The sequence below is a fragment of the Paramormyrops kingsleyae genome, chromosome 22, assembly GCF_048594095.1.
Source record: "Paramormyrops kingsleyae isolate MSU_618 chromosome 22, PKINGS_0.4, whole genome shotgun sequence".
Lineage (NCBI taxonomy): Eukaryota > Metazoa > Chordata > Actinopteri > Osteoglossiformes > Mormyridae > Paramormyrops > Paramormyrops kingsleyae.
The window spans coordinates 8104185-8128509 of NC_132818.1; the positions used below are offsets into that span (position 1 = coordinate 8104185).

Here is a 24325-nt window from a genome sequence, read left to right on the forward strand (position 1 = left end):
GGCCCAATGACCTCATTATCATTCCACACAGATAATTACTATGTCATTCTATCTCTGCAACAAAAAGTCATGTCAGTCCCACCATAACTGTTTGTTTAGGGAAAATGCAATAGTTTGAAGGTACAGATGATGAATGATATTTAAAATGTGCATTGCTACTGGCTATTAGTGAAGGAAGGAAGACTAGGTACCTGCATCATTTGACTTTGGGAAAGAGTCCTTGAGTTTCACAAGGCAATCAAAAAAGATCTTTCACATTTATTGATCACAGAGACTTTGAACATTTGTGTATAATATCACACCTTCCTGGAATGTACCCAAAACCAATGCTGTCCCCCTCTCTTTCTCTCTCTCTCACACACACACACACACACACACACACACACACACACACACCATCAATAACAGCAGTTTAAGGCTCATTCACCACAGATATCAAACACATCTCTGGAAACTCTTGGATTCCTGTTGAAGAACTTTGTGACTTCATTACAAGGAAATCAATTATTTTCCACATAACTCAGCGTTCTCTATCAATCTCAACCACACATACAGCCACAAATAGTTAAAGTAAACCAAAAACCCCCATTTTGTCTCCTTTTACTGGAAAAAGTTGTGACTTTCAATTAAAAAAAAAAGTTTAGTAAAAAGGTCAACATCAAACGACACCAACAGGATTCAGACCACACTTCGATACATACGCATTAATGAACAACAGTGCTAACAGCTGCATAAAAACATGTATGTTTATAACCAATTAAGAGGAAAAAAATAAAAGGGTCAAGCAGTCACTGGAATGTTCTTGTCATTCTGGCGGAAACGGCACGTTTCACGGGGCTTTGCGTTATTGCTTCACAAGACAAGTTTCTCTTTCTCAGGAAATGTAGTTATTCATGCAGTAAACCTGGCCTCCATGCTGTATAAAAAGAACTACGCACATTAACCCCGGCAGCCCTGGAGTATAGAGTCAGCTGGGTCCGAAGTAGCTGAGCGTGGCTGTCTGCCCGCCGGCACGTCATGAGCCTGGGCAGCAGTGCAGTCTGGCCCATGCACCTGCACTTGCACTGGAGACACAAAGTGGCAAGTAAGGAGACTCTTTGGCACACGCTGGGCACAGAAGGACAAATCCCAGTGCTTGTTATTGAAGGCTGTGCCCAATCCCAGCGCTTGTTATCGAAGGCTGTGCCTAATCCCAGCACTTGTTATTGAAGGCTGTGCCCAATCCCAGCGCTTGTTATTGAAGGCTGTGCCCAATCCCAGCACTTGTTATTGAAGGCTGTGCCCAAGGCCAGGAATGTCAGCACAGGGACTAAATGCTCAAGGCTTTATGTGCGTTAGGGTGGGGGGTGGGGGGTGGCGGAGGAGGTTAAAGACCAATTTCCAGTTCTTAAACATTTATCAAAAAAAAAAAAAAGACTAGTTCCCAAAACAGTTGGTCCAACATTAAAATGCATCTAATCCAAAAATGGTTCCCTATTTATTAACAAAACTCATTTCACGAAGAGCTGAACACAGTGTGCTATAAGGCCCATTGTGTCGTTTCGCGCTGACTTGCAGTAACAGCAAGTTTTAAAAACGAATCAGGGCGTAAAACAGACATCAGATCGAAGCGGTCGTGCTTGTAACAGTGTAAAACCAGGCGTGACCCAATTCGGCGCCATTCCACCCGTGTCAGCTTGACGTCTGGATTTCTGCCTTTGACATGGACGGACACGCCCCCCCAGTGCCCCGCCCCCTTCCCAAAAGGCACACCAGACGCCTGTGGTCTTGCCGTTGGCTTTCCTTCAGTGCGGCCACGCACGTGCGCTCGGTCAGGCCGGTTAAAGATGAGGTCACTGTTTGGCGCCCCCTGGGGGCTGGGGAGCAACATCGCCGGAGAGGCACAGGAAACCCAGTCGGCCAGCTGGGTAGAGGCACATCCTCAGGCTCCGGCTGGGCTTAAGACATTTTAAAACCAACGAAACGAATCAGAACTATAGGATGATGGGAAAAGTGGGATGGAACTGGAAGAGTGGGTAGATGGGGGTGGTTTATACAGCTTGTGCAGAGATGGGGACAGCGGCGCAAGCGGCGGGCGTGAACGGCGGGGCTGGCACTGACGCATCCACTGCGGGTGCCGTGCTCGGGGGCCGGGGGGGCTCAGCCGGCGGCGGTGGAGGTGGAGCGGGGAGGCTTGGTTTGTTCAGGCCGAGGCCCAGGATGTGACGCTGCAGGTGTCTCACCCAGTCCTCCTGGACAGACAGAGGCCCACGGAACTCCAGTTCGCAGAACCTGGGCCAAGGGGAAAGACAGTGAGCCAATCAGGTTAAAGCAAAAAGTTCAGTATGTCTTTCCATAGGATAATGACGCAGAGAAGAAAACAAACCCAACTAACTCATGTGTCACTCAAACACCACAGCTGTAAGATGCTAAAAAGCAGCTTAAAGGAGGAGCAGCAGCTGAAACACCTGCAGTGAGGACTGCTGATCCGCACACACACACACACACACACACACACTCACCGGCACTTGAGCGAGTAGACGTCGCCCACCACCTTGACAAGAGGCGAGGAGGGCGGCTTCGGCACCAGGGAGGGGACCGGGTTGGACCTGGCGCCCTGAGAGGGGCCCTTCTCTCGTGCCCGGGCTTCTGAAGTGGGTAGGTGCTTTGGGGGCCGGCGCTCAAAACCTGGAAGGGGAGAGAGAGAGAGAGAGAGAGAGAAAAACAGAGAGAGAGAGAGAGATGGGTAGAGAGTAAGAGAGACAGAAATTGATGGCAGGCAGAGAGAGATAAAGAGACAGACAGGCAAAGAAAGAAAACAATAGTTAGGAAGAAAGCAAGAGAGGGATGAGAGAGAGAGAAACAGGCAGATGGAGATAGATGGACAGAAAAAGACAGGAAGAGAGTAAGACAGATAGTGAAAGGGAGAGAGAGAGACAGGGAGATGGGCAGAGTGAGGTTAACAGGGGTATCATGCAAGAGCCACTGCTGTTTCTATTTTGTCCTTATTGTGTGACTGTGATGGACTAGATTCCCTTCCTGGGTGTTTATGTTCCCTGTGGAAGGTAGAGGGACAGACAGAATACACTGGTGCATTTGTGGAACATGAGGTACTTTATAATGGTATTAGATCTGGGGTTTAGCTTAAAGAACCACCGGATGTCATCCTAGGTCAGCCGCTCCCGCTCAGGAAAGGAGCGCATTCTTTCAGCAGGAGCGTCACTCACCTCGGGGGGAGCGCACGTTGACTTCACTGTGGGCCCCTTGGGAGTGCGGCAGGGAGTCGGCCCGCCGGACAGGGATCTTGCTGCCGGGACTGAGGCACTTGCCCTCCACCGGCCGTGAGGAGCCTGCCAGGCCCTTGATGACCTCCCGACCCGCACGCTTGCCCGATGAAGCGCCAGGGGACACGAACTTCTGGACCCGGCCAGGTGAGCGGTCCGGCCCAGTCAGTAAATGGAAGGAGCCCGATTTCTGTAATGGTAGGGGGCGAGCGGCAGAAGTGATGTCAACTACAACAGGACACACCACCATGACAAAACTGTTAATGGGGGGGGGGGGGGGGTGATGGGAGGAGGGAAGAGAGAGCAACAGACGGGGATGGGGGAGGGGCCATGTGGTGCCCTAGGCGAGTGTCACCTCCAGCACATCATGTAACATTACTGCAACATGCTTGTGTATTCGATTAATCGCGATTAAAAAAATAACTTGAAAGCCCAATAAACTATCTTTGTTCATTTTGAAATGTTGGCCACTTACATTTGTTTTTTTCCCACATCATATTAACCTAACAAACTCTTTCACGATGTTCCTCTCCCTCCAAAAGTAAAAATTGTCTGGCTAAACCTGTGCCCCCTAGGTTGGCACCCTAGCTGGCTGCCTATAGTAGTGTTTCCCAACCTAGTCCTAAGGAACCCCGAGACAGCCCATATTTTGCTCCCTGCCAGCTCACCGAGCTGGGAAGCTGCACAGTGAAAAGAAACTCGACAGGCAGCACCGGTGGTGGCTGACAGGAGGCCTGAGCAGGATATCAACAGCACCCCCTTGTGGAGACTGTTACGCCACTCGCCTTCCTGGGCTGGGGCCAGCCCCCTAGGGAGCTGCAGCGGCGCTGCATCTCGACCACGCGGCGCGGTTCACTGTGCATCCAGGCCCGCAGCGTCTCGATGGGGGAGCCATTGATCGTCCACTTGGTCACACCGAACTGGCGCAGGTGCGCCCTCGCGTGGCTGGCCAGCGCCTTGCGGTTCTCGAAGCAGAAGCCACACAGCTCACAGCTGGCGTCCATGCCTGCGGGGAAAAGGCGACCATTTCGGTTCAGAAACCCACAGGGGAACATGCAGAACCTGCAGAAACTCGTGGATTTCACCTAACCAGATGTGCCGCTCAGAACCGTGACCCCCAGACCGCTATGAGAAACCATTACTGCTCCTTACCCACGTGACCTGATGCCTGCTTGTCCATGGAAGACTTGTCCTTGAACACAGAGTCTTGAGGTACGGGCAAGAAGGTTTTTGAGTGGGGCGTTAACCTGTCCTCTGCATGTGCTCCACCAGGGAACGGCCTCTTGCCTGGGGTGCCCCCACCCTTCCCACCGAGGCTCAGCTTGGGGAGACCAATCACGGGCTTCTGTTGGTGTCGCTGTGGCGACTGACAGCCAGACTCCTCCCAGTTTGAGGGAGGCTCCTCCTTCACCCGCTGCCGACAGGGAAGGCCCCGCCTCTTGATCTCCTCCATCAGGGTGTCGATGGGCGAGCCGTTGACCGACCACTCTGTGATGCCCATCTGGCGCAGGTGTGAGCGGGCGTGGCTGGACAGCCCCTTGCGATTCTCGAAGACCTCGCCGCAGAACTCGCAGCAGACGTCCCGGGCCGGCTCTAGCTCCGGGGATCTCACTGCGGGGACCAGGAGAATGTCCTCACATGCCAGGCCAGACTCGTTACCACCTATGTCCAGTCCTAGCCAGCTCTCAGCCCTTTGCAGCATATTTATCTTAAACTGCATCTTTTTTTTACCCATGTAACAGTGAAGGATGGAACAATCTTAAACTAGTTAATGAAATAACTTATCAAATTGAAATGGACTATGGACTTGAGGGGCTCACCCATGCGGGGGGACTGCGCAGCCTCTGTAGCCGGCCAGCAGCGGGCAGAACTGTGTGCTTTGGGCTGAGGCTTGTGACCCTCTGCCGTACCAGGGGCCTCACTGACGGGCACCTCGACGGGCTCCGGCTTGGGCCGGCAGGCCTTGCGTGCGGTGGGCAGGCGGCCGTGGGAGCTGGTGGAAACTAAGGGCGAGCACTTGGGGGGCCCAGGGGAGGCGGGGGAGGCCAAGGGGGACAGCGATGGTGGAGCAGGGGAAGCGGGTGGGGACTTGAGGGTGCGGGGAGACTGCAGGGCGCAGCGGAGCCCACGCCGGGCCACCTCCTCCATCAGGGTGTCGATGGGCGAGCCATTGACCGACCACTCGGTTATGCCCATCTGCCGCAGGTGCGAACGGGCGTGGCTGGACAGCCCCTTGCGGTTCTCGAAGTACTCGCCGCAGAACTCGCAGCTGACCACCTTCGAAGACTCACCTGGGAAATAGGGAGGAGCAGAGCCAATGAAAACTAGCAAACATGGTGGAGTTCGGCCGCTTGGTGGAGCGACGGACTCACAGTGGGGAGATGCCGCCTGTTCTCTGCTGCCCGGCCGGAAGCCCTGCGACCCCAGGGAGGACTTTGGCCGCTTGCTGGCTGGGGGCCGCACTGGAGACGTGGGAGAGTCCTGTCCCCCTGGTGCAGAGCAACTGCCCATGGTCCGCTTGGCAGCAGGGGAAGATACCGAGGGAGGGGCCAGGCACAGCTCTGCGGCTTCCTCTGGGTCCAGAGCTGCCAGTCGGCGCTGGAAGTCCTCGCTATGAATAATGCGGCTGAGTGCGTTGATGGGCGGCCCACGGGCATCTGCGTCCCCCACGCCCAGGTGCCGCAGGTGAGCTCGTGCATGGCTAGACAGGCCCTTGCGTGTTTCGAACCAGGCCCCACACAACTCACACACGATGTCCTTGCTGGGATCCACTTCCAAGGCTGGGTGGGGAAAAGCAGTCGCGCTATCATTAATGCTAACGGAGTGATGCGAGTCTTGGGACATTTTCTATAATACATGGCCATGCAACCCACAGGTCTGGGCAGGTCATATCGCCGGCATATCCTTACCTAAGTTCAGCGGGGCGTCCGTTTCCTGTGGAGCCCAGAGGGGTTTAGGCGAGCCATGAGAGACCGGGCTCGAGGGGCTCCCCGAACTGGGCTTGCGCTCTGGGGATCGGAGCAGCGGTGAGCCTGGAGCCCTGTTCAGCAGAGGGGAAACGGAGCGGGATCGGGCTGGGGCATTGAGTGAAGAGGAGGAGCCCGAGGAAGCAGATTTGGTGGAGGGCAAGCGAGGGGATGGGGCAACTTTTTCAACAGGATTCACCACGTCGCACTGCAGTCCAGGGCTCGAGCGCTTCCTGGCAGCAGGTGCCCGGTTCCGGTGCTTCTTGGCGGGAAGGTGCGCCGCTACGGACAGAGGCACGTGGCCGTCCAAAGCTTTCTCCCGCACGAGTCGGTAGAGTAAGTCGATGGGCGCCCCGCTGCTCTCCGAAACCTCCACCCCCAGCTGTCGAAGATGCAGGCGGGCGTGGCTAGAGAGGCCCCGCCTCGTCTCAAAGAGGGCGTCGCACACCTCGCATCGCAAGAAGCCATTGGCTGGTGAAGAACAACAGGAAACAGATACCTCAGCAGATCCCTGAAGATAAGTGTTACAAGCCCTATTTTACAAGCTGCTAAACAAATGAATGTCACACTGCAGACCAAGATTCTCCTGCCTAAATTTCCACATACCCTTAGTATCCACTTTGTCTCTATGTGCAGGGGACTCCACGCGTTTGATCTCTTGCGCTAATGGAAAATCACTCTTGCACTCCGGACTTGTGGACATGTTTCCCAAAACTGGCATCCAGTCTTCCTCCTCACCTGAGTAATGACAGACAGGAGCTTTCCACGATGTAAACAAACCTCGCTAGTGTTTAGGGATTCTGCTGAAATTTACTTTAAATGCGTGTTCGCGTCAATAGGTGATGAGCTATGAATATTATCATAGGTAATATGTGTCAATCTTTTTCTTTTTAATCAATCAATAAACTGTCTATCTACTGCTAAAGCACCCGCATTTATTTCAGCAGCGCAAATATTAATCACCATTTAAACGACGACCAAGAATCAGCAAACCGGCCTCATATGACAGTCTTCCAGAACCATGCTAAGAATGAATGAACAGACATCGAGGTTTTAATAAATACTCGAAAACAAAGGGCTTTAATTATGTAGACAAGTCGGCAGTCGCAATTCCATATGCACACGTTGCATGTCAAGCATTATTTATTAATAATTCAAAATTGCGGTTTTCAAGTCAACGCCGCCTTTAGATAACTTAAGCTGGCGCAGTACTCAGACTAATTCGGGAGCGCGTACAATGGCGAGGACATGGGACGCGGGCTTCTTTAATGAAGGAATGCAGCTTCGAGCATTCTCGATTTGAAACAGCATGAACACGCCGCACATTCCAAGAAATGAAACAGACGTCGTCATTGCTTGCATTAAATATATCAGCCTTTATCAAACATACATTCAATCATACCGACTCGAAGAAAGGATCCGTTTCACAGTTCCACTCAGGGAAAAATAAAGGTAGATTTCTGGATTTCGTATATCAGGATTTTCGTGAATATGTGCTATTTGCTTGAGCTGCTTAAGCCGACAGTCCCTTGCGATGCCGTAACAGTACTTGGCCTCGCGCTTTCGGTCTTTGACGGCTGCCCATTAAGACGGTCCGATTCTGACGGATTTGATAACGACGATCGATTGCATGTGATCGGGAGGTGACTGCAACGTGTGTTCTCAGGCGAAGCCCATGACTGGCGCAGTACTCACCGTTGAAAAGCTGCAGCGTATCAGAAACCCGACCGCTACACCCGGACGGTTTTTCCGCTATTGTTTGTGACTGCGGGGAGGTGGAAGCAGCCATTTTGCCCCATACACATGAAACGCCGGGCTAGGCGTGAACAATCGAGCCAGACCCAGCTAATCGATCAAACAGGGCATAGTGCATACTGCTATGCGCTCACACGAGAATATTTGAACAAGATACATAGGCGTACGTCAATTTAAGCTATTTTCGTGTATAAATATATCCTTGTTAAATTCACAGTTACAGTGTAGCTGTGTAGCACCGTCGGAATCCAAGGGCATTCTCGCACCGACAGGAGAAAAGCTTAGGTTCCGTGTACTGTATTATTATTTATTGACACACACCCCCCTCCCTCCCCCAGTCTGGGTATCCTGTGATGGAGTGACATTCCTTCTGAGGTCGTGACCTATCCACCAGTCTATCCAGAATTTGCTTAGCGAAGTTAAGCACCAGGTTAGCTTCAGGTTAGTACTGTAACTTTCAATAGTAACTGTGCCTGCAGAGAGTAGTGAAGACAGCAGGGTGCATCTCCCTTCAATTCAAGACAATTTTTACAAACGCAGTGTCTCGTGCAGGACCCATCACATCCCTCACATGACCTTTTCACTCTCCTGCCATTCAAGAGTTGATGCCAGAGCCAGGTCTGCCAGGCTGCCACATGCCGACCCATAAGCATACACTGCACTTCACACTTTGTCACTCTGACATGGGGCAACGAGAAGCTACTGCTGTTATCATACATCGTTTTACACTGTGAACTCACTGTGCTACAGTGTACATGTTGGTGAACTCAGGTCGAACTTGCTAACTCATTACATTAAACACATGGCATGTCTTTACACAGTTTTGACAATACTGCATATTACAGTATATTGCACAATGTATACTTCTTAAAATATGCACTATCCTATATGTCCTTTACACATTGTCTTGTTTTTTATGTTTATGTTTTTAAGTTTATGTTCACATTCTGGTTGAGCTTCGACGTTTCGTCTCTGTATACTTGTATATGGAGATGGCAGTACTCATGGTAGGTCTTGGAACGTATCACCCGTGGATTTTGGGTGACTACTTTTTATTGCAAAAATTTCAAATAGTACTCTATGATTTTTTTTTGGCTCTATTTATCATTTAATGCACATATAAGACTAGAATATGGGGATCGGTATCGGCGACACAGACCTTGGCACTAGATCAAATCAAAGAAAAGAAAACTGGTGAAACAAAGCGTGCCCCAAAGCAAGCCAAGAGCACCATCTAGTGGGATCAGAAAATACAGCAAATGGTTCATGAAGCCGCAGAACCCTGGGACCTTGGTGACAATTCTGTACATGTTTTTATTGGGGATTTTGAATGTTTGCTTTTAGTAATTAATTAATCATAGTAGGAAAGTAATAATACTATGAATTAATTGAGTAAATGTGGATTTTAACCAATCATCATCTTTAGAATCAAAATCGTTATTGCCCCGCAACCCAGGTTGGTGGAAATTTTTGAGAAATGGTTGTGATTTTAGGTATTCTGTCAGGCCTGGTAGTATGCTTTATTGTTCTTGTTATTTATCTATATGCAAACAGAGAAGGAATTTAAGAGTGTAGTGGATAAGTGAAATGGAGAATAAATGAAATACCTTTGGGGAGCCATTGCATGCTTTGATCATTGCAACAATGTTTAAAGCAAGATTTGGTGAAACAGCCTCTTTTAAGGTCAGACCCCCTGCCATGTCAAAGAATCCGTCTAGAGAGTCAGTAAGGCGGACTGAAGCAAGTAACAGGTGATGACAAGTGTAGGTTGATTTAGGACCATTGATTGCCAAGGCAACGGGATCTTAAAAATCTATTTTCTCTTGTTAGAAGAACAAATTCTTCTAAATCCATGGGCATCAATATGGAGTTGCCCCCACTTTTCTGGTATAACAGTTGCTATTCTTCTTGGAAGGATTTTCAGAAGATTATGGAGTGTGTCTGTGTGGAATTTTCCCCATTCATCCAGAAGAGCATTTGTGAGGTCAGGCACTGATGTTGGATGTGAAGGCCTGGCTCGCAATCTCTGTTATAGTTCATGGCAAAGGTGTTTGATGGGGTTGAGGTCAGGGCTCTATGCAGGCCAGTCAATTTCTTCTACATTACTCACCCAACCAGGTCTTTATGGACCTTGCTTTGTGCACTGGGGCACAGTCATGCTGGAACAGAAAAGGGCCTTCCCCAAACTGTTCCCACAAAGTTGGAAGCATAGAATTGTCCAAAATTTCTTGGTATGCAGAAGCATTAAGAATTCACTGGAACTAAGGGGCCCAGCCCAACCTTTGAAAAACAACCCCATACCATTAGCCCTCCTCCACCAAATTTTACAGTTAGTATAACTGTAGTTTGCAATTGCAGTCAGGCAGGGAATGTTCTCCTGGCATCTGCCAAACTCAGACTATCCATCAGACTGCCAGACAGAGAAGTGTGATTTCTCACTACACAGAACATGTTTCCACTGCTCTTGAGCCCAGTGACGGCGTGCTTGATACCACTCCATGTGATGCTTGCCTAGACTTTATGTTTCAGCATTTAAAACCCAGCAGCAGTTAGCCCACTGGCAGGCCGACTCAGGTTAAATTAGAAGTCTTATGTGTCAAATACATAATCACATACCATACTACTGTGTAGTGAAATGCTTTTCCACCTGCTTTCTGGATTGTGCAATACAAAGAAAACAACAATATTAAAAGAAAATATAAAACATTCAAGAGTTCTTTATTGTCAACACAACCATGCACAAGTACACAGTGCATTGAAATACCGTTTCTCTTGCGCCCTCTATGATGCTACACGAATGGAGTAACATCCACAATATTAAAAATGTACTATAAATATAATGTACAATACAAATAGGATAAAATAGAAAAATAAAGAGCAGTATCCAACAGTAGTAAAATATAGTGCAATTACAGTATGGAATGATAAAAGTGCGCAGTGACAGCAGTTACGAGCTTTTAAAAGAGCAGCTTAGCGCTGTGCCCTGGCGTACACAGAGCAGTACGTGCCATCCACCTGCGGGCAGTGCCGCTTGGTGTGTGCCCGAGCCCCAGTGGCCCCGCATAGCGGGCAAATGTATTGCCGCAGGTATGGGCAGCTCACGCCACCCGCCTGGTCCCTGAGGCAGTGGGACCGGAAGACAGCCTCCGACTCCCCATTGTGTCTGCAGAAACTGCAGATAGGCCGTTGCGGTTCTGGAGACTCCTTTTCCCCAGACTGCCAAGGTCCAGCTGCGGGCTGCTTGGAGCTGCTTTTCCCGCCATCCACTGCATTGTCTGTATGCCGCTCGACAGACATCGGCAGCCACCGGGCAGATCCTGGCTGGTCCCCCACCCGACCTGGTCCTTCAGGCACGGCAGGTCCAGCTTGCATGGCCCGGATGATGTCAGCCAACTGCAGATAGTCCCTCCATGGCTGAAACTCCATTTACGTGCAAACCAGAGACGTCTTCCGAGCTCGGAACAAAATGCACTAAAAAGAAACAAGAATAAAATACATCACAATCCTTAGAACCCCAAAAAACCTAGAACAAATTAAACATTTAGGAGGAAATATCCCCAGCCTGGCCAATGACCCTCCCCGCTCAGATACTACACTTAATCTCAGCTAGGGCTGTCACGTCGTGATGTGATCACGATTATAAAGAGGGTGCGCGATAATCACCAGGGTTTTACATGACGGGCAAAACAAGTATGGCTTCTCGATACTATATGGACGTTTACTCACACCAACAGTTTGGTAAGCAGATTAGTAGTGTGCCTAAAATATTACTGAGATGCGTATTGTAACCCACAAAAGTTTGTGAACTTCCTCGTATCCTCGTGTTTAATAAACATCGGACGTTAAACTGCAAAAGGTACCGGCAGACCACCGAGGTCTATTTACCTTGTTTATCCACGATATCTCCTCTTTCAAAAGCTGTGCCTGCTGAGCTCTCCCTTTCTTCACCACCACTTCAGTGCTTATCGCTTCCATGATTTACCAAACCAGTACTATGTGGCGTATGGATACGCCAAATTAATTTACTGTTTGTTATCCAGCTAACTGGGAAATTCTGCTTTGTGGAATGGCCCTAATAGGGCTGATTTTCCAGCCTTCCTTCAGTTTTATTGTGTTCACCCACTTTTAAAGTATAGATCATTCATGCACCCTTGTCCGGTTTGGTGCCTCATGCACAGGCTCTTTGAGGGACAGACACATGCTTTAATGCCCACCGCCCAGCATGCATTTATGATTTTGCTGTTCATATACTTAAGATGGCCTCATGTACAACGGAATAAAACGTTCACGGACTCTTCTTCAAAACTGCTGAAATGTTACACATGTGCGTATGGCGTCACATAGATGTCCAAATTAGAGAGAGATAAAACACAAAGATTTTGGAGAAGGCAGCATGCCCCCAGATTGTGAAAGTATCCATCCGAAAATGCCATGCCCTCGCTTCAGGCATCCTACCAAAGCTGCTACTCCTAAACTCATTTAGGCGTGTGGCAAGCTAAATATCCTATTAAACAATCTTATCCTATTGCTAAGACCTACTCAGCACAATTTAACTTTTACTAGTAACAATTCATATTTGACAGGCACGAATCATCATTTTTACTGGTAAGAACTGTATTGTTGCTAGTAAAAATTCATATTATAGTGCTCTATATTCGATTTTTGCTAGTCATATATTCCCATTGACTTCTATTGTATCTTTGCCTCACATATCCTAAATTCAATTTTTACTAGTAAAAAGTCATACTATATAGATCTATAATTCAGTTTTTAATAGTAAGAACGTCTATTGTAGATATATGTGATTTCATCTGACTAGTAAGAATTACAGGTCTGCATATCCACAATTACATTGTAGAGATCTGAAATTCACATTTTGTATATGCACAATGTAACTGTAAAGATCTATAATTGAATTTTTACTAGTGAAAACTCAATTATGGATATGCGGACCTGGAATTCTTCCTAGTCAAAGTTTAAGCTTGAAAAGTTTTAGAATTTCCAGCACGTTTCCTCCATAATGTTTGCCAGCCAAGCAGCTCGAGTACCTATAGCCTACCTGGCGTTTTTTCCCTATGCCTTTGCCTGATCTTTTTCAGGTTTTGCTCTTCAGATCTTCTCATTGGCTGATTCCTGGTCATCTCTATTGTTCATCACATTAGCATGTGCTAGATGCACCTCTCCCAGCCCCCCCTCTGTCACCCCTCCCCCGTCCTGTGCACGAACGTGAAAGCTCCCTGTTGTTGATTGGCTGGAACACTGTTGCGCTCCGAGCCACTTTGCCCCCCCCCCCCCATTGACAGAGCCCCGAGATTGCGGACACCGGTGATTCTTTCATTGCACACAGAACTGTCCTGATAACTTTGCCTAGTTTGACTAAAAGTGATACAACGACATAGAAATATGAAAGACTGGAAATGATACACGAAAGTGGCGAAAACCAAAAGAAAACTGATCTACAACTCACTCGACCTAAGTGCATTATTCTCTACAAACATGAACGACAAACGGAAGAGTGGCGTGGCGACAATGTAACTTTCAGCTAACTCGATAACACGGCCATTATACACGCCTGCTGCCTGGCTGCAAAGTGCAAACACCTCAAAAAAGACCGATACAGTCAATAAACCGGTGCCTAATCAAACACGTGTAAAACAACGACTTTCCCCCTTTTCACAAAAAATCATTTAAACAACATATACACTCTTCACTCTCTTGGCATCTGTAACCTATTGCACTGGGTACGGGGGACAACGGAAAGATGCTCGTTTTCAAACTCCCCATTTTAGTGTGACCTCCACACTTGCTTTTGGTTTGCGCAGTTGGTCCTTTTCTGTGCTGAAAATCCACCAATATAACGGCGAACCACAAGAAGCTCGATGGCATAATTTTTACTACTTGAAGAAAAACGTCACATATCCCTTAAACAACACCTTAACGAGCAAAAAAAAGCCGTTATACCCTACCTATCTGGGAATGGCAAAGGGCATCGACTTCCACCCAACAGCGTCCGCGGTGCAGCGTAACCTCCTCACTAGTGATGGCCCGTGCAGCACCGAAGCTCCGAAACATATACAAGTTGCAGGTGACGACCAGGGCATGCATTTGGGTTGAGCATTGGGGGGTTGACGTCTCCACCCATTAAAGGGGGTCCAGGGGGTTGTATTGGCTAGTTTTGATTATGGGGGGGGGGGGGGGGTTACAACCCTCCCATAATTTACGCCCAGGGGTGACAACCCCCGCTGAAGGCCCATATCGAAGAGCTTATCGTTTCAAGGAGAATCACGTGACCGCTAAAACTGAGGTGTCGGTGGAGTGTCCCGGCGCGACAGTGCTGTGCGGTGTTACTGTAGCAAGCCAACTTGTCTTTTATTAGTATAAGCCTTATACTACTAGACAGTTTGGCTTGGCATAGCTCGATAGATATCTGTGAACGAGGCGCCGATGCGTCGCAGATGCCCGCCAGATATTTCGTGTGCTAAATATCTAGACCGTCGGCGACTCCAAATCCTGCAAGTGTGAAAAGTGTCAGAGCTACAGCCAATGAAAACGCAAGACACGGGGTGACGTGAAACCCGAGGCAGGAGTTTAAAAAAAGTCATTTGATTTAAGTGTTTTAACAATTAGTAGCGCATTGACATTTCATAACAAAACATAGTTTGGAGACCAGACAAGGATTATTCCAGGGTACTTTTTTGTGGGAAAATATTAGACTTATGTGTAAATGAACCTGCAATGTCGACTCATCAACCTCATGAACTAAAGTTTGCTGTGACTTTGGCACATTTAGAGAGGTGTGTGCATTCCAGGGGGGTCGGAAAATGGGTCAACGCGTCCACCCCTATGTCGGCAGAACCCCCCCCCCCCCCCCTTCTTAGTTAATAAAGACATACATAATCAGCAATTCGCTATGCATTTAGAGCTCAAAGACGAAACCTAACTAAGACTGTATTATGTATCAGACAAAATTCTTTTATTGTTTCGTTTGATTTTGAAACTATACCCTTAACTTGGATAGTCTAATTTTAAATGGTACATTAAATGAAAAAAATCTTTTCTTTATTATTTAAAAAATATATTTAAATCTTTCTTACATGGTTTCCTTTCTCATTTCAGAGACGTGCGTGGGGGCCACTTGCAGTGTGAGCTAACAGCAGTGATAAAAGACAGCAAAGTATGTCGGTATAGTAACTAAGGACGTTTTAGGAGCCACGGAACGTGAAGTTACAACTAAAGGTGGAACTTACAAACGACTTAGTGTTAAGAAGGCTTCGAGAAACGCAACCCTGGCAGTTTTTACGTCTTAACAAAACTACATTGTAATTGATGAACAGCTTGATAGAAAAAGCATCATTTTCATAATGTCAGTAAACTCCAGAAAGGTACAGCATTAGCGGCGAACAGCACTTCTCTTTGGTAAAAGTCGAAGAATAGCGCGCATGTGTATGTTAATGCCACAAAAACAAAATGCGCAGTGAATACGTTGTAAACTGAGCACGTGCGGCACCGGGGCTCTGAAGCCGGACTTGGGCGTGACGTCACACCCGTGTTCCAGTACAAAATGTAAGGTATTAATACTAGGGACTAGCTGGATAACTTCAAATGGCTTCCGACAAGTTATCCAGCTAAACAAGAAATCATGCCTTCTGAAACAGACTCCAGTTCCCATAACTGGGTTCATTGTTAGCCATTGTTAGTAACACCACTCGATAACGCATGCGGCAGGGTAGTAGCCCTTAACCCCCAACTCCATGGGCACCACTATGGGTGGCTGCCCTTTGCTACCAAGCTTGCTCTTGCCTTATACATTATATTCCTAAAGTATTGGGACACCTGCCTTTACACACACATGATAATGACATCCAATTGATTATACATAGGCTTTAATATGGAGTTGGCCCACCCTTTGCAGCTATAACAGCTGTCCACAAGGTTTAGGAGTGTGTTTATGGGAATTTTTGACCATTCTTCCAGTAGAGCAATTGTGAGGTCAGGCACTGATTTTGGCTGAGAAGGCTTAGCTCGCAGTCTCTGCTCTAATTCATCCCAAAGATGTTTTATATCAGGTTGAGGTCAGGGCTCTGTGCAGGCCAGTCAAGATCCTTCACAGCAGACTCGCTCATCCATGTCCTTATGGACCTTGCTTTGTGCACTGGTGCTCAGTCATGTTGGAACAGGAAGGGGCCCCCCAAATCGTTGGCACAATGTTGGGAGCATGAAATCATCCAAAATGGCTTCGACTGATGCAGCACTGAGTTCCTTTCACTGGAACTAAGGGCCCAAGCCAAACCCCTGAAAAACAACCCCACACCATAATCCCCCCCTCCACCAAACTTTACACTTGGCACAATGCAGTCAGGCAAGTACCGTTCTTCTGGCAACCGCCAAACAGAGAAGCATGATTCGTCATTCTAGAGTGCAGTGGCTACATGCATCTGGCCAACAGGGATTTATTATTATTTGACGCAAACAAACACTGTAGCAACAAGTCAATAGATAGCGGATGCACAGTACTGTGTGCACGACTGATTTAATGAGACACAATTCTTAAGTGCTAATAAACAGAATAAAACTACAGCTTTCATTTATGTTAATGAAGGGAGCAGCCATCTTGACTTCTGCCCGGTACAGTGCCAGTGAAAAAACAGACAACCTAGTTTGTGTGTTCACACGAACAGGACATGTTAAAAGTTCCTCGCTTTGAGTTCTTTCAGTTCCTTAAGTAATAAATGGAAAGCAAAGTTATATTTGTCTTTCATTTTTGCTGTAGAAAAATTATCAGATCCGTGACTCAAATACCTTGATATGAGTCGAACCGTGAGTTTCGTGATCCGTTGCGCCCCTAAACCAAACCTAACAAGCTACCTAAGGGAACAAATTGCATACATTACACCGTACGACACTGTGTAGCGAGGAAACTTTATGTCTTTGCCATTTCGACATAGGTAGGGTTTAACAACTTTTTTTGTTCGTTAAGATGCCGTTTTAGGGATTTGTGATGTTTTTCCATCAAGCAATAAACATTTATGCCATCGAACTTTTTCTTTTTCGCAGTTACGTTCGTGGATTTTCAGCCTAGAGAAACTGTGCAGAGTACATTAATGCTTTGACTGCAAAGCAAGCTTCCGTCCTATTTTAACAATAAATCTCGAGTTTGAAGGCGGGCAGCTTTTCGCTGGCCCTGTGGTGGAGATACGTCCATTTAGAGAGGCGCACCGCCATACGTCACCCCCCAGTTCTGGGCCAGCAGTTTCAGGACGGAAGTTTATAGGCGGGAACAACCCAGAGTCAAAGATGGCGGAATACACGGTGAGGATGTTTTATTATGATGCTGTGAAGTTTTTTGAATTTACAACGGTAATATAAAATTGTGCACGTTGCAAAACTTTGACAGATTACGGCTACGTCATTTTAGACGTAAAAATACATGAAGATTTCAGTGTCAGTACCGTTGTGTTTGGTTGGTCAGCGAGCTGTTTGTTAACGTTTGTAGTGCCATCTTGCCAGCTAAGAGTGGCTCGTATAAAAAGGTGATCGACGTATAACGCTTTATTACTAGCAAATTTAAGTCAAAATAAGGTCTGTTTTCTGTCGACCTAAAATGCCCATTAAAACTTACTGTTAAGTGTGGCGAGTTGTTGCACTATATATAGAGATTAACTTACTAAAGAGATCTTGCTATTTTGTCTCTTTTTTTTCTTAGAAACACCCAACGATTCAGAGAGGACAGTCTCTACCGCAGTTGAGTCAGTGCTCAAAATGTTGCAGCTGGTTTCACTGCCCATTTTGCACTGCCAGTGTGTTTAAACCCACCAGATTGGGCAAGTTGAAAATGCATTTGAAAAGTCATTTTAACAAGGCTGTTCTTCATGAGGGTGAGTTAATTTGAGAGTTGTTTCTCAATGTATATGCGTAGCTGTGGAACGTGTACTTTCCACACAGTATTTTACAATATAACATTATGCTGTGTTGCCTGTTTTTAGGTTTCACCATCCACAGATGTGGTTTAGATTGCCGGCCAACACTCCATTATCACTGCCTCTACTGTCAGTTTACAGTATTAAGGAGAAGTGACTTTGCAAACCACTTGCTACTTTGCAAAGTCAAACAGCACATAGTGCCAGGCAGTGAAGCCACACCTTTAACCCCGAAAACGCCCGCCAGTGCCACATTCACTGTGCCACCAATCACCAGTGTTTCTACAGCAAGGTTTTGTGGGCCTGCAGTTATTAGAAAGAGGTGCCCTGTTTGCAAAGTGCTAATGAACAAACGCAGCTTGAAAAAACATATTGACCGAAAACACACGGATCAAAGATTGCAAGACATGAATGTGAACGAGAATCAAACGAAGATGGAGCACAGTGATATCATGGATATGGAAACTGAGGAGAAAAATGTAAGTTCATTTATCTCGATAGGTATAGTGAAGAATTCCATGTCAGTGTAAAATTTTAAACTTGTTTCACCTATGTGACATGTTGGTTTTTCATGCATCATCAGTTTTCTTTATAGCTTTTTCAAGTATTTCCTTATCTGAAAATCTGACTTGATTTTATCAGATTATTTGCTTACTTATCTTCCTTTAGCTGCATATAACCATTCAGAGGGGCCTTTCACTACCTTCCAGTAAAAAGTGCAGCTGCTGTCCATCTGCAAAGTTTCACTGTCCATTTTGTGGGCCAGAATATTTTAAACCCACAAAACTGAGCAAGTTGAGGGTCCATTTGAATGGCCATTTTAAACGAGCAGTCTTCTGTGGAGGTATTGTTGTGCATATTATATTTGTTTATCATATGTGTATATACACACAATTCTAATTCAGTTTATATATAATATGTATATATGTGAAATATAAATATATATATAAAACAGTTTGTATATGTTAAATGTCCATTAAATTCACCTTTTGATATTTCAGATTATACCATTCATAGATGTGGACTTGGTTGCAGGAAGCAACAACATTTTCACTGTTTGTACTGTACATCTACAGTACTAAAGAAAAGAGATCTCATAAGCCACCTTTCAGCTTGTCACACAACCCATACACGGAGCCCCCAGACGCCCCCACAGGGGTCGAGCCCCCTCACAGTAACCATTGGAGAGAGCTGTAAAAGGGTCAGTTCACTCTTAATAATTAGAAGGAGGAGCCCTTTCTGTGCCGTAATTCTGAATCTTTTGGTGTCCAATAGTTCTTTCTAGGTGTCACTATTCCCATTCACATGCAGTGAAAAGGATGGGGGAACAGTCTTGTTTTTTTGCGAGTCAGCTGACTGCCAAGTAAATATGGAGCACACAAGGGGAAGTGGTCTGGCTTCTTACCTGTGTGTCCACCTCAGATCTTTGCTTTATTGTAATTCCATCGCATAGCGTGAGCTATTTAGACAATGTGCTGAAAGATATTGTTAGTATCAAGTGATTTGATGAAGAAAACATGAGGAATTGTATTCAATGTCAAGCCATTGCCCGTTAATATTAACTGCAATCTTCTGGCCCTAACCCTCGCAAATGGTGAAGGGTGACTTGGCATCATTTCTACCCGTGTGGTAAAAATAACAAATGCTGCCAGTGGATTTGAAAAGTGGTACGTTGAGAAAGTCAAGAAATACTAGCATTTATATGATTCCTCACTACAGGATTATAAAGAGACAAACTTTACACAATCACAGGTAATTTTCACTCAAGATGAAAATATAGCTGAAGTTGCTACACAGCTGGCTGGCATTATTCATAGACTTTGAAAGTCACATTCTGCATTATTCACGATGGGCACAGGGGCAGCAGACTGTTCTGCAGTATAATTTCATGTTTGTGATCAACAGGAGAACTAATGGTATTTCGTGCAAGACAAGTGAGGCTTTTTTTTCTTCAAATTGTAGCCAGATTTTCCTGACCTTTGTCGTTATGTCTCAAAGTAGAATGTGATACTGATGTATTCAGGTTCAGCACATGAGGGGAGGGGAGGGGCAGGGGGGGGGGGTGCTGGTATGAATTGGTAGCAGATAAAAATGTGAATGTTGTTGGTGAAGGGACAGAGGTCATGGTGAAGGGACAGAGGTCATGGTGAAGGGACAGAGGTCATGGTGAAGGGACAGAGGTCATGGTGAAGGGACAGAGGTCATGGTGAGGACTGACTCAGGTGATGAGGGCCCTGTATTCTCATGTACGTATTTCTGTTTTGAAGGAATCTCCGGAACACTGGGGCAGCCAGTTGGACTCGGGTTCGGGACCCAGTTCCATCAATAGTCTTGGCAGTGTACTGGAAGAGCCCGCAGTGTCCTCCGCCGCCATGGCTGCACCCTCCCCAGGCCTGTCCGACGGAGAGCACTCGTCCGCCTTCAGCCCTCCACCACTCAGCCCAATCGTCAAGTCCTTCACTGGTATTATACCCCAGTGCGTCGGCTCCCCTCTGGACGACCCGGGAAAGACGATGCAGTGGAGAGGCCGAGCGGACGCGGCCGAAGGCCCAATAATGAAAAGACTCAAAGACCTTAGTGATGAAGCCGTGCCCGACGGCGCGCATGCAGACGAGGATCGCCGCTTCTTCTCTGCCATGGCCGACTTGGTGAAAAGGTTACCACTGCGTAGGAGAGATGTTGCTAAATTCAAAACCTATCAGATGTTGTTCGACATGGTGCAGCAGTATGAGGATGAGCAAGAAAGCTAATGATATTTTCTATCTCGCTAATTTTAATACTGTTTACTTATGTTGAATAAAAAAGACAGTTCAACTGTCTACCTGTATTTACTGACGATAGACAAAATAGGCAGGTTTGGGCAGAATACTATGAATAAATGCTATTGCCCTACACAGCCCTGAATATATTGCCTACAAAGAACTGTTATAGTTGAATCTTTAAAATATGTACCTCGTTCAAAATACTTTTAGCAACTTGGCAGTGGAATGTTTGTTTTGATGTCATTATAGATAAGGCTCTAGTGTTACTATACTGAAGATTTCAGTTTGAACACAAGTGCAGACAGGATTTTTATGAAAAGTAAATTCCCGCCTGTGTTTAACCATGTTTAAGTTAGACAAAGCAGACAAAGCAAAAGCTTTGCTGTTAATTGAGTATAAGGGCACTCAACAGAGGTCGACTGATATGGGTTTTTCCAATAGCCGATGCCGATATTTAGGAGTCAGGGTCAGCCGATGGCCGATATATGCTGCCAATTTTTTTTGCCTGATAATTAGACATTTTCCCCTCTATTTGCATGGTAAAATATCAAACCAATAACAAATGATACACAAAAATTCTCAACTTAGCATTTATTGAATACTGACCTGTGTAAATTTAAATATAAACTAACAAAAACACAATACAACTTGTAAACAATAACAAACCTATAAAGAATTAAAAATAGCACCAGAATATATAATGTATACATTATACACACACACACATATTATATATATGTAGCAAACTCCTAATTTGTGAGGGAAAGAAAATTTGTAAACGTTATCTTCAGTCTTAATCCCACTTCCAGTCTTCTAAATTACTAAAACAGAAGAAAAAATGCAAGGTTAGCATTTTTATTATAGTGCATTCATTCTACAATTCCAGTATTCCATGCACATTAAAATAATTACACTCATACATTTTGAAAGAAAAAAAACACTATTAACCAAGTGCATTAAGGTATGATGAGTGTACGAGGCCCAAAACCTTTCACTACCATGTTGTTAGCAGACACATAGCTTACAAGCCAAATTCACAATCAGAATCTAGTGATAAATAACTTTGTGGTATTACACAGCCTTGTATGCAAGGACAACGTAAGCCCCTAGTGATTGTGACGTTGTCGACGGATAAGCCCGTATAAAGGATAGACATGTTTAATGAAGAAACTAACTGCGCAAAGTGAAGTCATGCATTTTTTATCTAGACGTCTGACAAATTGTTTGAATCTCCGCTCTCAAATGCAAACAAGTTGCACAGAAGGACCATTGTCAGCATTAGCTCAAGTGAATGGTAACCACGCTTTCGAACAGTTTTCTCCGCCATGCATTGTTCTTAGCAGCTCTGTGTCTCCTACGACGGTGCTGTCTGTGATCGGGGCAGAATAACGCAACTCTTACACACGCTGCAGTGTTTGGGAGAGCTGCCTGCTCCGCCCCATACATAGAGTGAGACTCTCCACAAAAAAAAAAACACAACTGATGGCATCGGGCTAATGTGGTAATAATTAAAATTTTTAACAATTAAAATGGTTTTAACGATAAAAAAAAACGTATGTGAGCCCACCAACAAGCGTTGAAAACTAGCTCCGTCAGAATCAATGATCCTTAACGTTACCTGTAAGGCTACAGTTGGTTGAAGGCTCATTAATCATCACGCCAGTTCACGACAGCGTAATTCGCGTTTTCTTTTAAAACAACACTTCACAGCAAACCAGTTAAATAAATACGTCTTCGAAAGATCAGAATTTAACCCTTATCGTTTTCTCCCAGGAATCTCCCAGAACTTCTGCCTGGGGTCCTGCACAAGGCAGCATGGGTCACGTGTTCCACAGCAACAATAACGCTGGGCTGCCCGCAGACGTGCCTGTCTGTAAGTCGGTGTACTACACTCGGATATACATTAAAAATGCCAAATATCGGCCCGATATACCGGTCGATCTCTACTCGGCATTACTCACAAGACTGACTGGGGACAATCACAGTTTTTCCACAAAATGTATTTAAATTTAGCAAGCATACACTAATAGTATACACTAATACACTTGATCTCTTGAAATTACACAGTACAAGGCAAGTGGGAAACTGAAAAAAATCTTTAGATTGTGTCTGATGGTGTGGGCAGGACTTTGAGCATCATTCTGGGTCCAAGAAGTTGTAATCTGCCGCCTGTTGCCACCACTGCTGAACTTTCCCTGAGATGACATCTGCAAAGTTTGGTAAAATATACCTTGCTGCTTCGGTTTATACCAGGAAATTGTTTAGAGAAATGCAGGTCTTCAAACTGCTGACCTCCCTGTCTAGAAAATATTCAATGGAGTGTCCCAGCACATACCGCTATTCCTTGTTTCCTGAGTGAGAGGGAGCGCCTCCCTGCTTCCCGCTAAGGGCCGGTTTTCCCCACAGCGCCACCCCAATGTCTGGCGTCAAAGTACGCGGTTGCCTGTTACATTGGCGCAAGACGTGGACGCGGGCGGCCTATCTGAAAAGTTGCTTTGGACAAAAGAATCTGGCAAATAAATAAATGTGAAATTTATACAAGGTGAACATAAGACCTAATTTTTCCGGGCTTGGGACCTAAAATGTCTGAAATGTCCATGATTACGCTTTGTTTCATGTTGACATTCGCTTTCTACAACCAGAATTCTTTCTGTGTGCATATTTGCGCTGCTTTGGCTTCTCTCTTTGCGTCCTACCCCTGGTGTCCTCTTTTTTTCAAAGCAAAATACGGTCACCCCATGTTATAACACTATGCATTCATTTATTTCCATACCCGCTTGTCCTGTGCCGGGTCGTGGGGGTTCGGATCTTATCCTGAAACAGCAGGTGCAGGGCAGGGATTATAAACCAGGACGCAGCGCAAACCATCGCAGTAAAAGTATTCATGCTTTACTACTTCCTTTGCATTTATCTGAGCTGCAGTCATTTAAAAAGCTGAGCATCGTAAATGTTAAATTGAATCTTTAAAAAATAGGCCTATGTATTTTAAAAATGCACGATACTAGCATTCATTTATGTTTGTAGATCGAAAGCGTGGCACTTCTTACGAAAGTGATAAGCGCAGGTTACATTTTTCCTCGGGCATTATTCCAGAAGAATTCGTAGACCTGCTTGCTGACTTGCGTTTTTAGCAACTACGCCACGGCTGCATGACCTACCGCCAGGTGACAGCCATAGAAGCCACGGAATGCTGGTCTGGGTGCTGATCCATCCTGGCGACGCCTCTGAAGGACTTTCTTATATGGAGGACGAAACGTGACTTAAAAATGAATAAATAAATCTGTAGAATGAATGTAGACGTATTGATTTAGTTCCACATTTACGGATTTCCAGATTTGCGGATAATATATACGGCAACATACTAGATCAGTTTTAATACATAATATTAGTCCCAATTCTGATTCTATATACATCATGTAGTATACACAGCATTATATAAACTGAATGATTTTACTACAAGTAAAATTCTTTATGAACGTAGATTCTTTTAATAATCGTTAGTAAACGTATAAGTGAAAAGAGTTGTATACATTTAGGCTATTCAGCATGGGTAGCATTTTTATTGCACTGCCAGATCGAGCAACACAGTGGTGTAGAATAAAATATTACAGTAAGTATTGTTTTAAATCATTAACATCAAAGAGCAGTTCAATAATAAAACA

The 24325-nt window shown here is 45.8% G+C and overlaps 3 protein-coding genes and 1 long non-coding RNA gene across 6 annotated transcripts; 1 reads left to right on the forward strand and 3 right to left on the reverse strand.

The window, feature by feature from the left end:
- Positions 1–238: 238 nt before the first annotated feature.
- On the reverse strand, positions 239–8259 carry wizb (WIZ zinc finger b). 2 transcript variants are annotated; one of them, XM_023836133.2, is made up of 10 exons: positions 7925–8259; positions 6836–6967; positions 6173–6700; positions 5636–6043; positions 5084–5554; positions 4416–4874; positions 4049–4269; positions 3207–3453; positions 2502–2667; positions 239–2271 (listed from the first exon to the last, which is right to left on the reverse strand). In XM_023836133.2, exons 1-10 carry the CDS (start codon positions 8016–8018, stop codon positions 2031–2033), a joined length of 2967 nt encoding a protein of 988 aa, XP_023691901.1. In that variant the 5' UTR covers positions 8019–8259; the 3' UTR covers positions 239–2030. The 2 variants fall into 2 exon arrangements, with proteins under 2 accessions (XP_023691901.1, XP_072561070.1); XM_072704969.1 differs by lacking the exon at positions 7925–8259 and adding an exon at positions 7632–7915.
- Positions 8260–10754: 2495 nt separating this feature from the next.
- nanos3 (nanos homolog 3) lies at positions 10755–14126 on the reverse strand. Its single transcript, XM_023836251.2, has 2 exons — positions 13951–14126; positions 10755–11455 (listed from the first exon to the last, which is right to left on the reverse strand). Exon 2 carries the CDS (start codon positions 11408–11410, stop codon positions 10955–10957), a length of 456 nt encoding a protein of 151 aa, XP_023692019.2. The 5' UTR covers positions 11411–11455; positions 13951–14126; the 3' UTR covers positions 10755–10954.
- A 2678-nt stretch (positions 14127–16804) lies between these two features.
- LOC111856298 (uncharacterized) lies at positions 16805–20795 on the forward strand. Of its 2 annotated transcripts, XR_002841093.2 has the most exons (7): positions 16805–16929; positions 17039–17293; positions 17688–17859; positions 17968–18380; positions 18571–18745; positions 18903–19102; positions 20169–20795. XR_002841093.2 is itself a non-coding variant. In XM_072705010.1 (4 exons), the coding sequence occupies exons 1-4, from the start codon at positions 17300–17302 to the stop codon at positions 20649–20651; spliced, it is 1110 nt and encodes a 369-aa protein (XP_072561111.1). In that variant the 5' UTR covers position 17299; the 3' UTR covers positions 20652–20795. The 2 variants fall into 2 exon arrangements, 1 of the variants encoding a protein (XP_072561111.1); XM_072705010.1 differs by lacking the exons at positions 16805–16929; positions 17039–17293; positions 18571–18745; positions 18903–19102 and adding an exon at positions 17299–17341.
- Positions 20796–21237: 442 nt separating this feature from the next.
- LOC140581640 (uncharacterized) lies at positions 21238–23424 on the reverse strand. The gene is made up of 2 exons (XR_011984757.1): positions 22282–23424; positions 21238–21484 (listed from the first exon to the last, which is right to left on the reverse strand). It is a non-coding gene; the product is annotated as an uncharacterized lncRNA (long non-coding RNA).
- Positions 23425–24325: the final 901 nt, after the last annotated feature.

Excerpts from the sequence above, each read along its gene's own strand:
- wizb (XM_023836133.2), bottom strand. The coding sequence starts at position 8,018 with ATGGCTGCTTCCACCTCCCCGCAGTCACAAACAATAGCGGAAAAACCG. Across the intron at positions 4,875-5,083 it reads TGCGCAGTCCCCCCGCATGG|TGAGATCCCCGGAGCTAGAG; the intron begins GTGAGCCCCTCA and ends TGGTCCCCGCAG. Across the intron at positions 2,272-2,501 it reads GTCTACTCGCTCAAGTGCCG|GTTCTGCGAACTGGAGTTCC; the intron begins GTGAGTGTGTGT and ends CCCTTGGCCCAG.
- nanos3 (XM_023836251.2), bottom strand. The coding sequence starts at position 11,410 with ATGGAGTTTCAGCCATGGAGGGACTATCTGCAGTTGGCTGACATCATC.
- LOC111856298 (XM_072705010.1), top strand. The coding sequence starts at position 17,300 with ATGTTTTATTATGATGCTGTGAAGTTTTTTGAATTTACAACG. Across the intron at positions 17,342-17,687 it reads AGTTTTTTGAATTTACAACG|AAACACCCAACGATTCAGAG; the intron begins GTAATATAAAAT and ends TTTTTTTCTTAG. Across the intron at positions 17,860-17,967 it reads CAAGGCTGTTCTTCATGAGG|GTTTCACCATCCACAGATGT; the intron begins GTGAGTTAATTT and ends GCCTGTTTTTAG.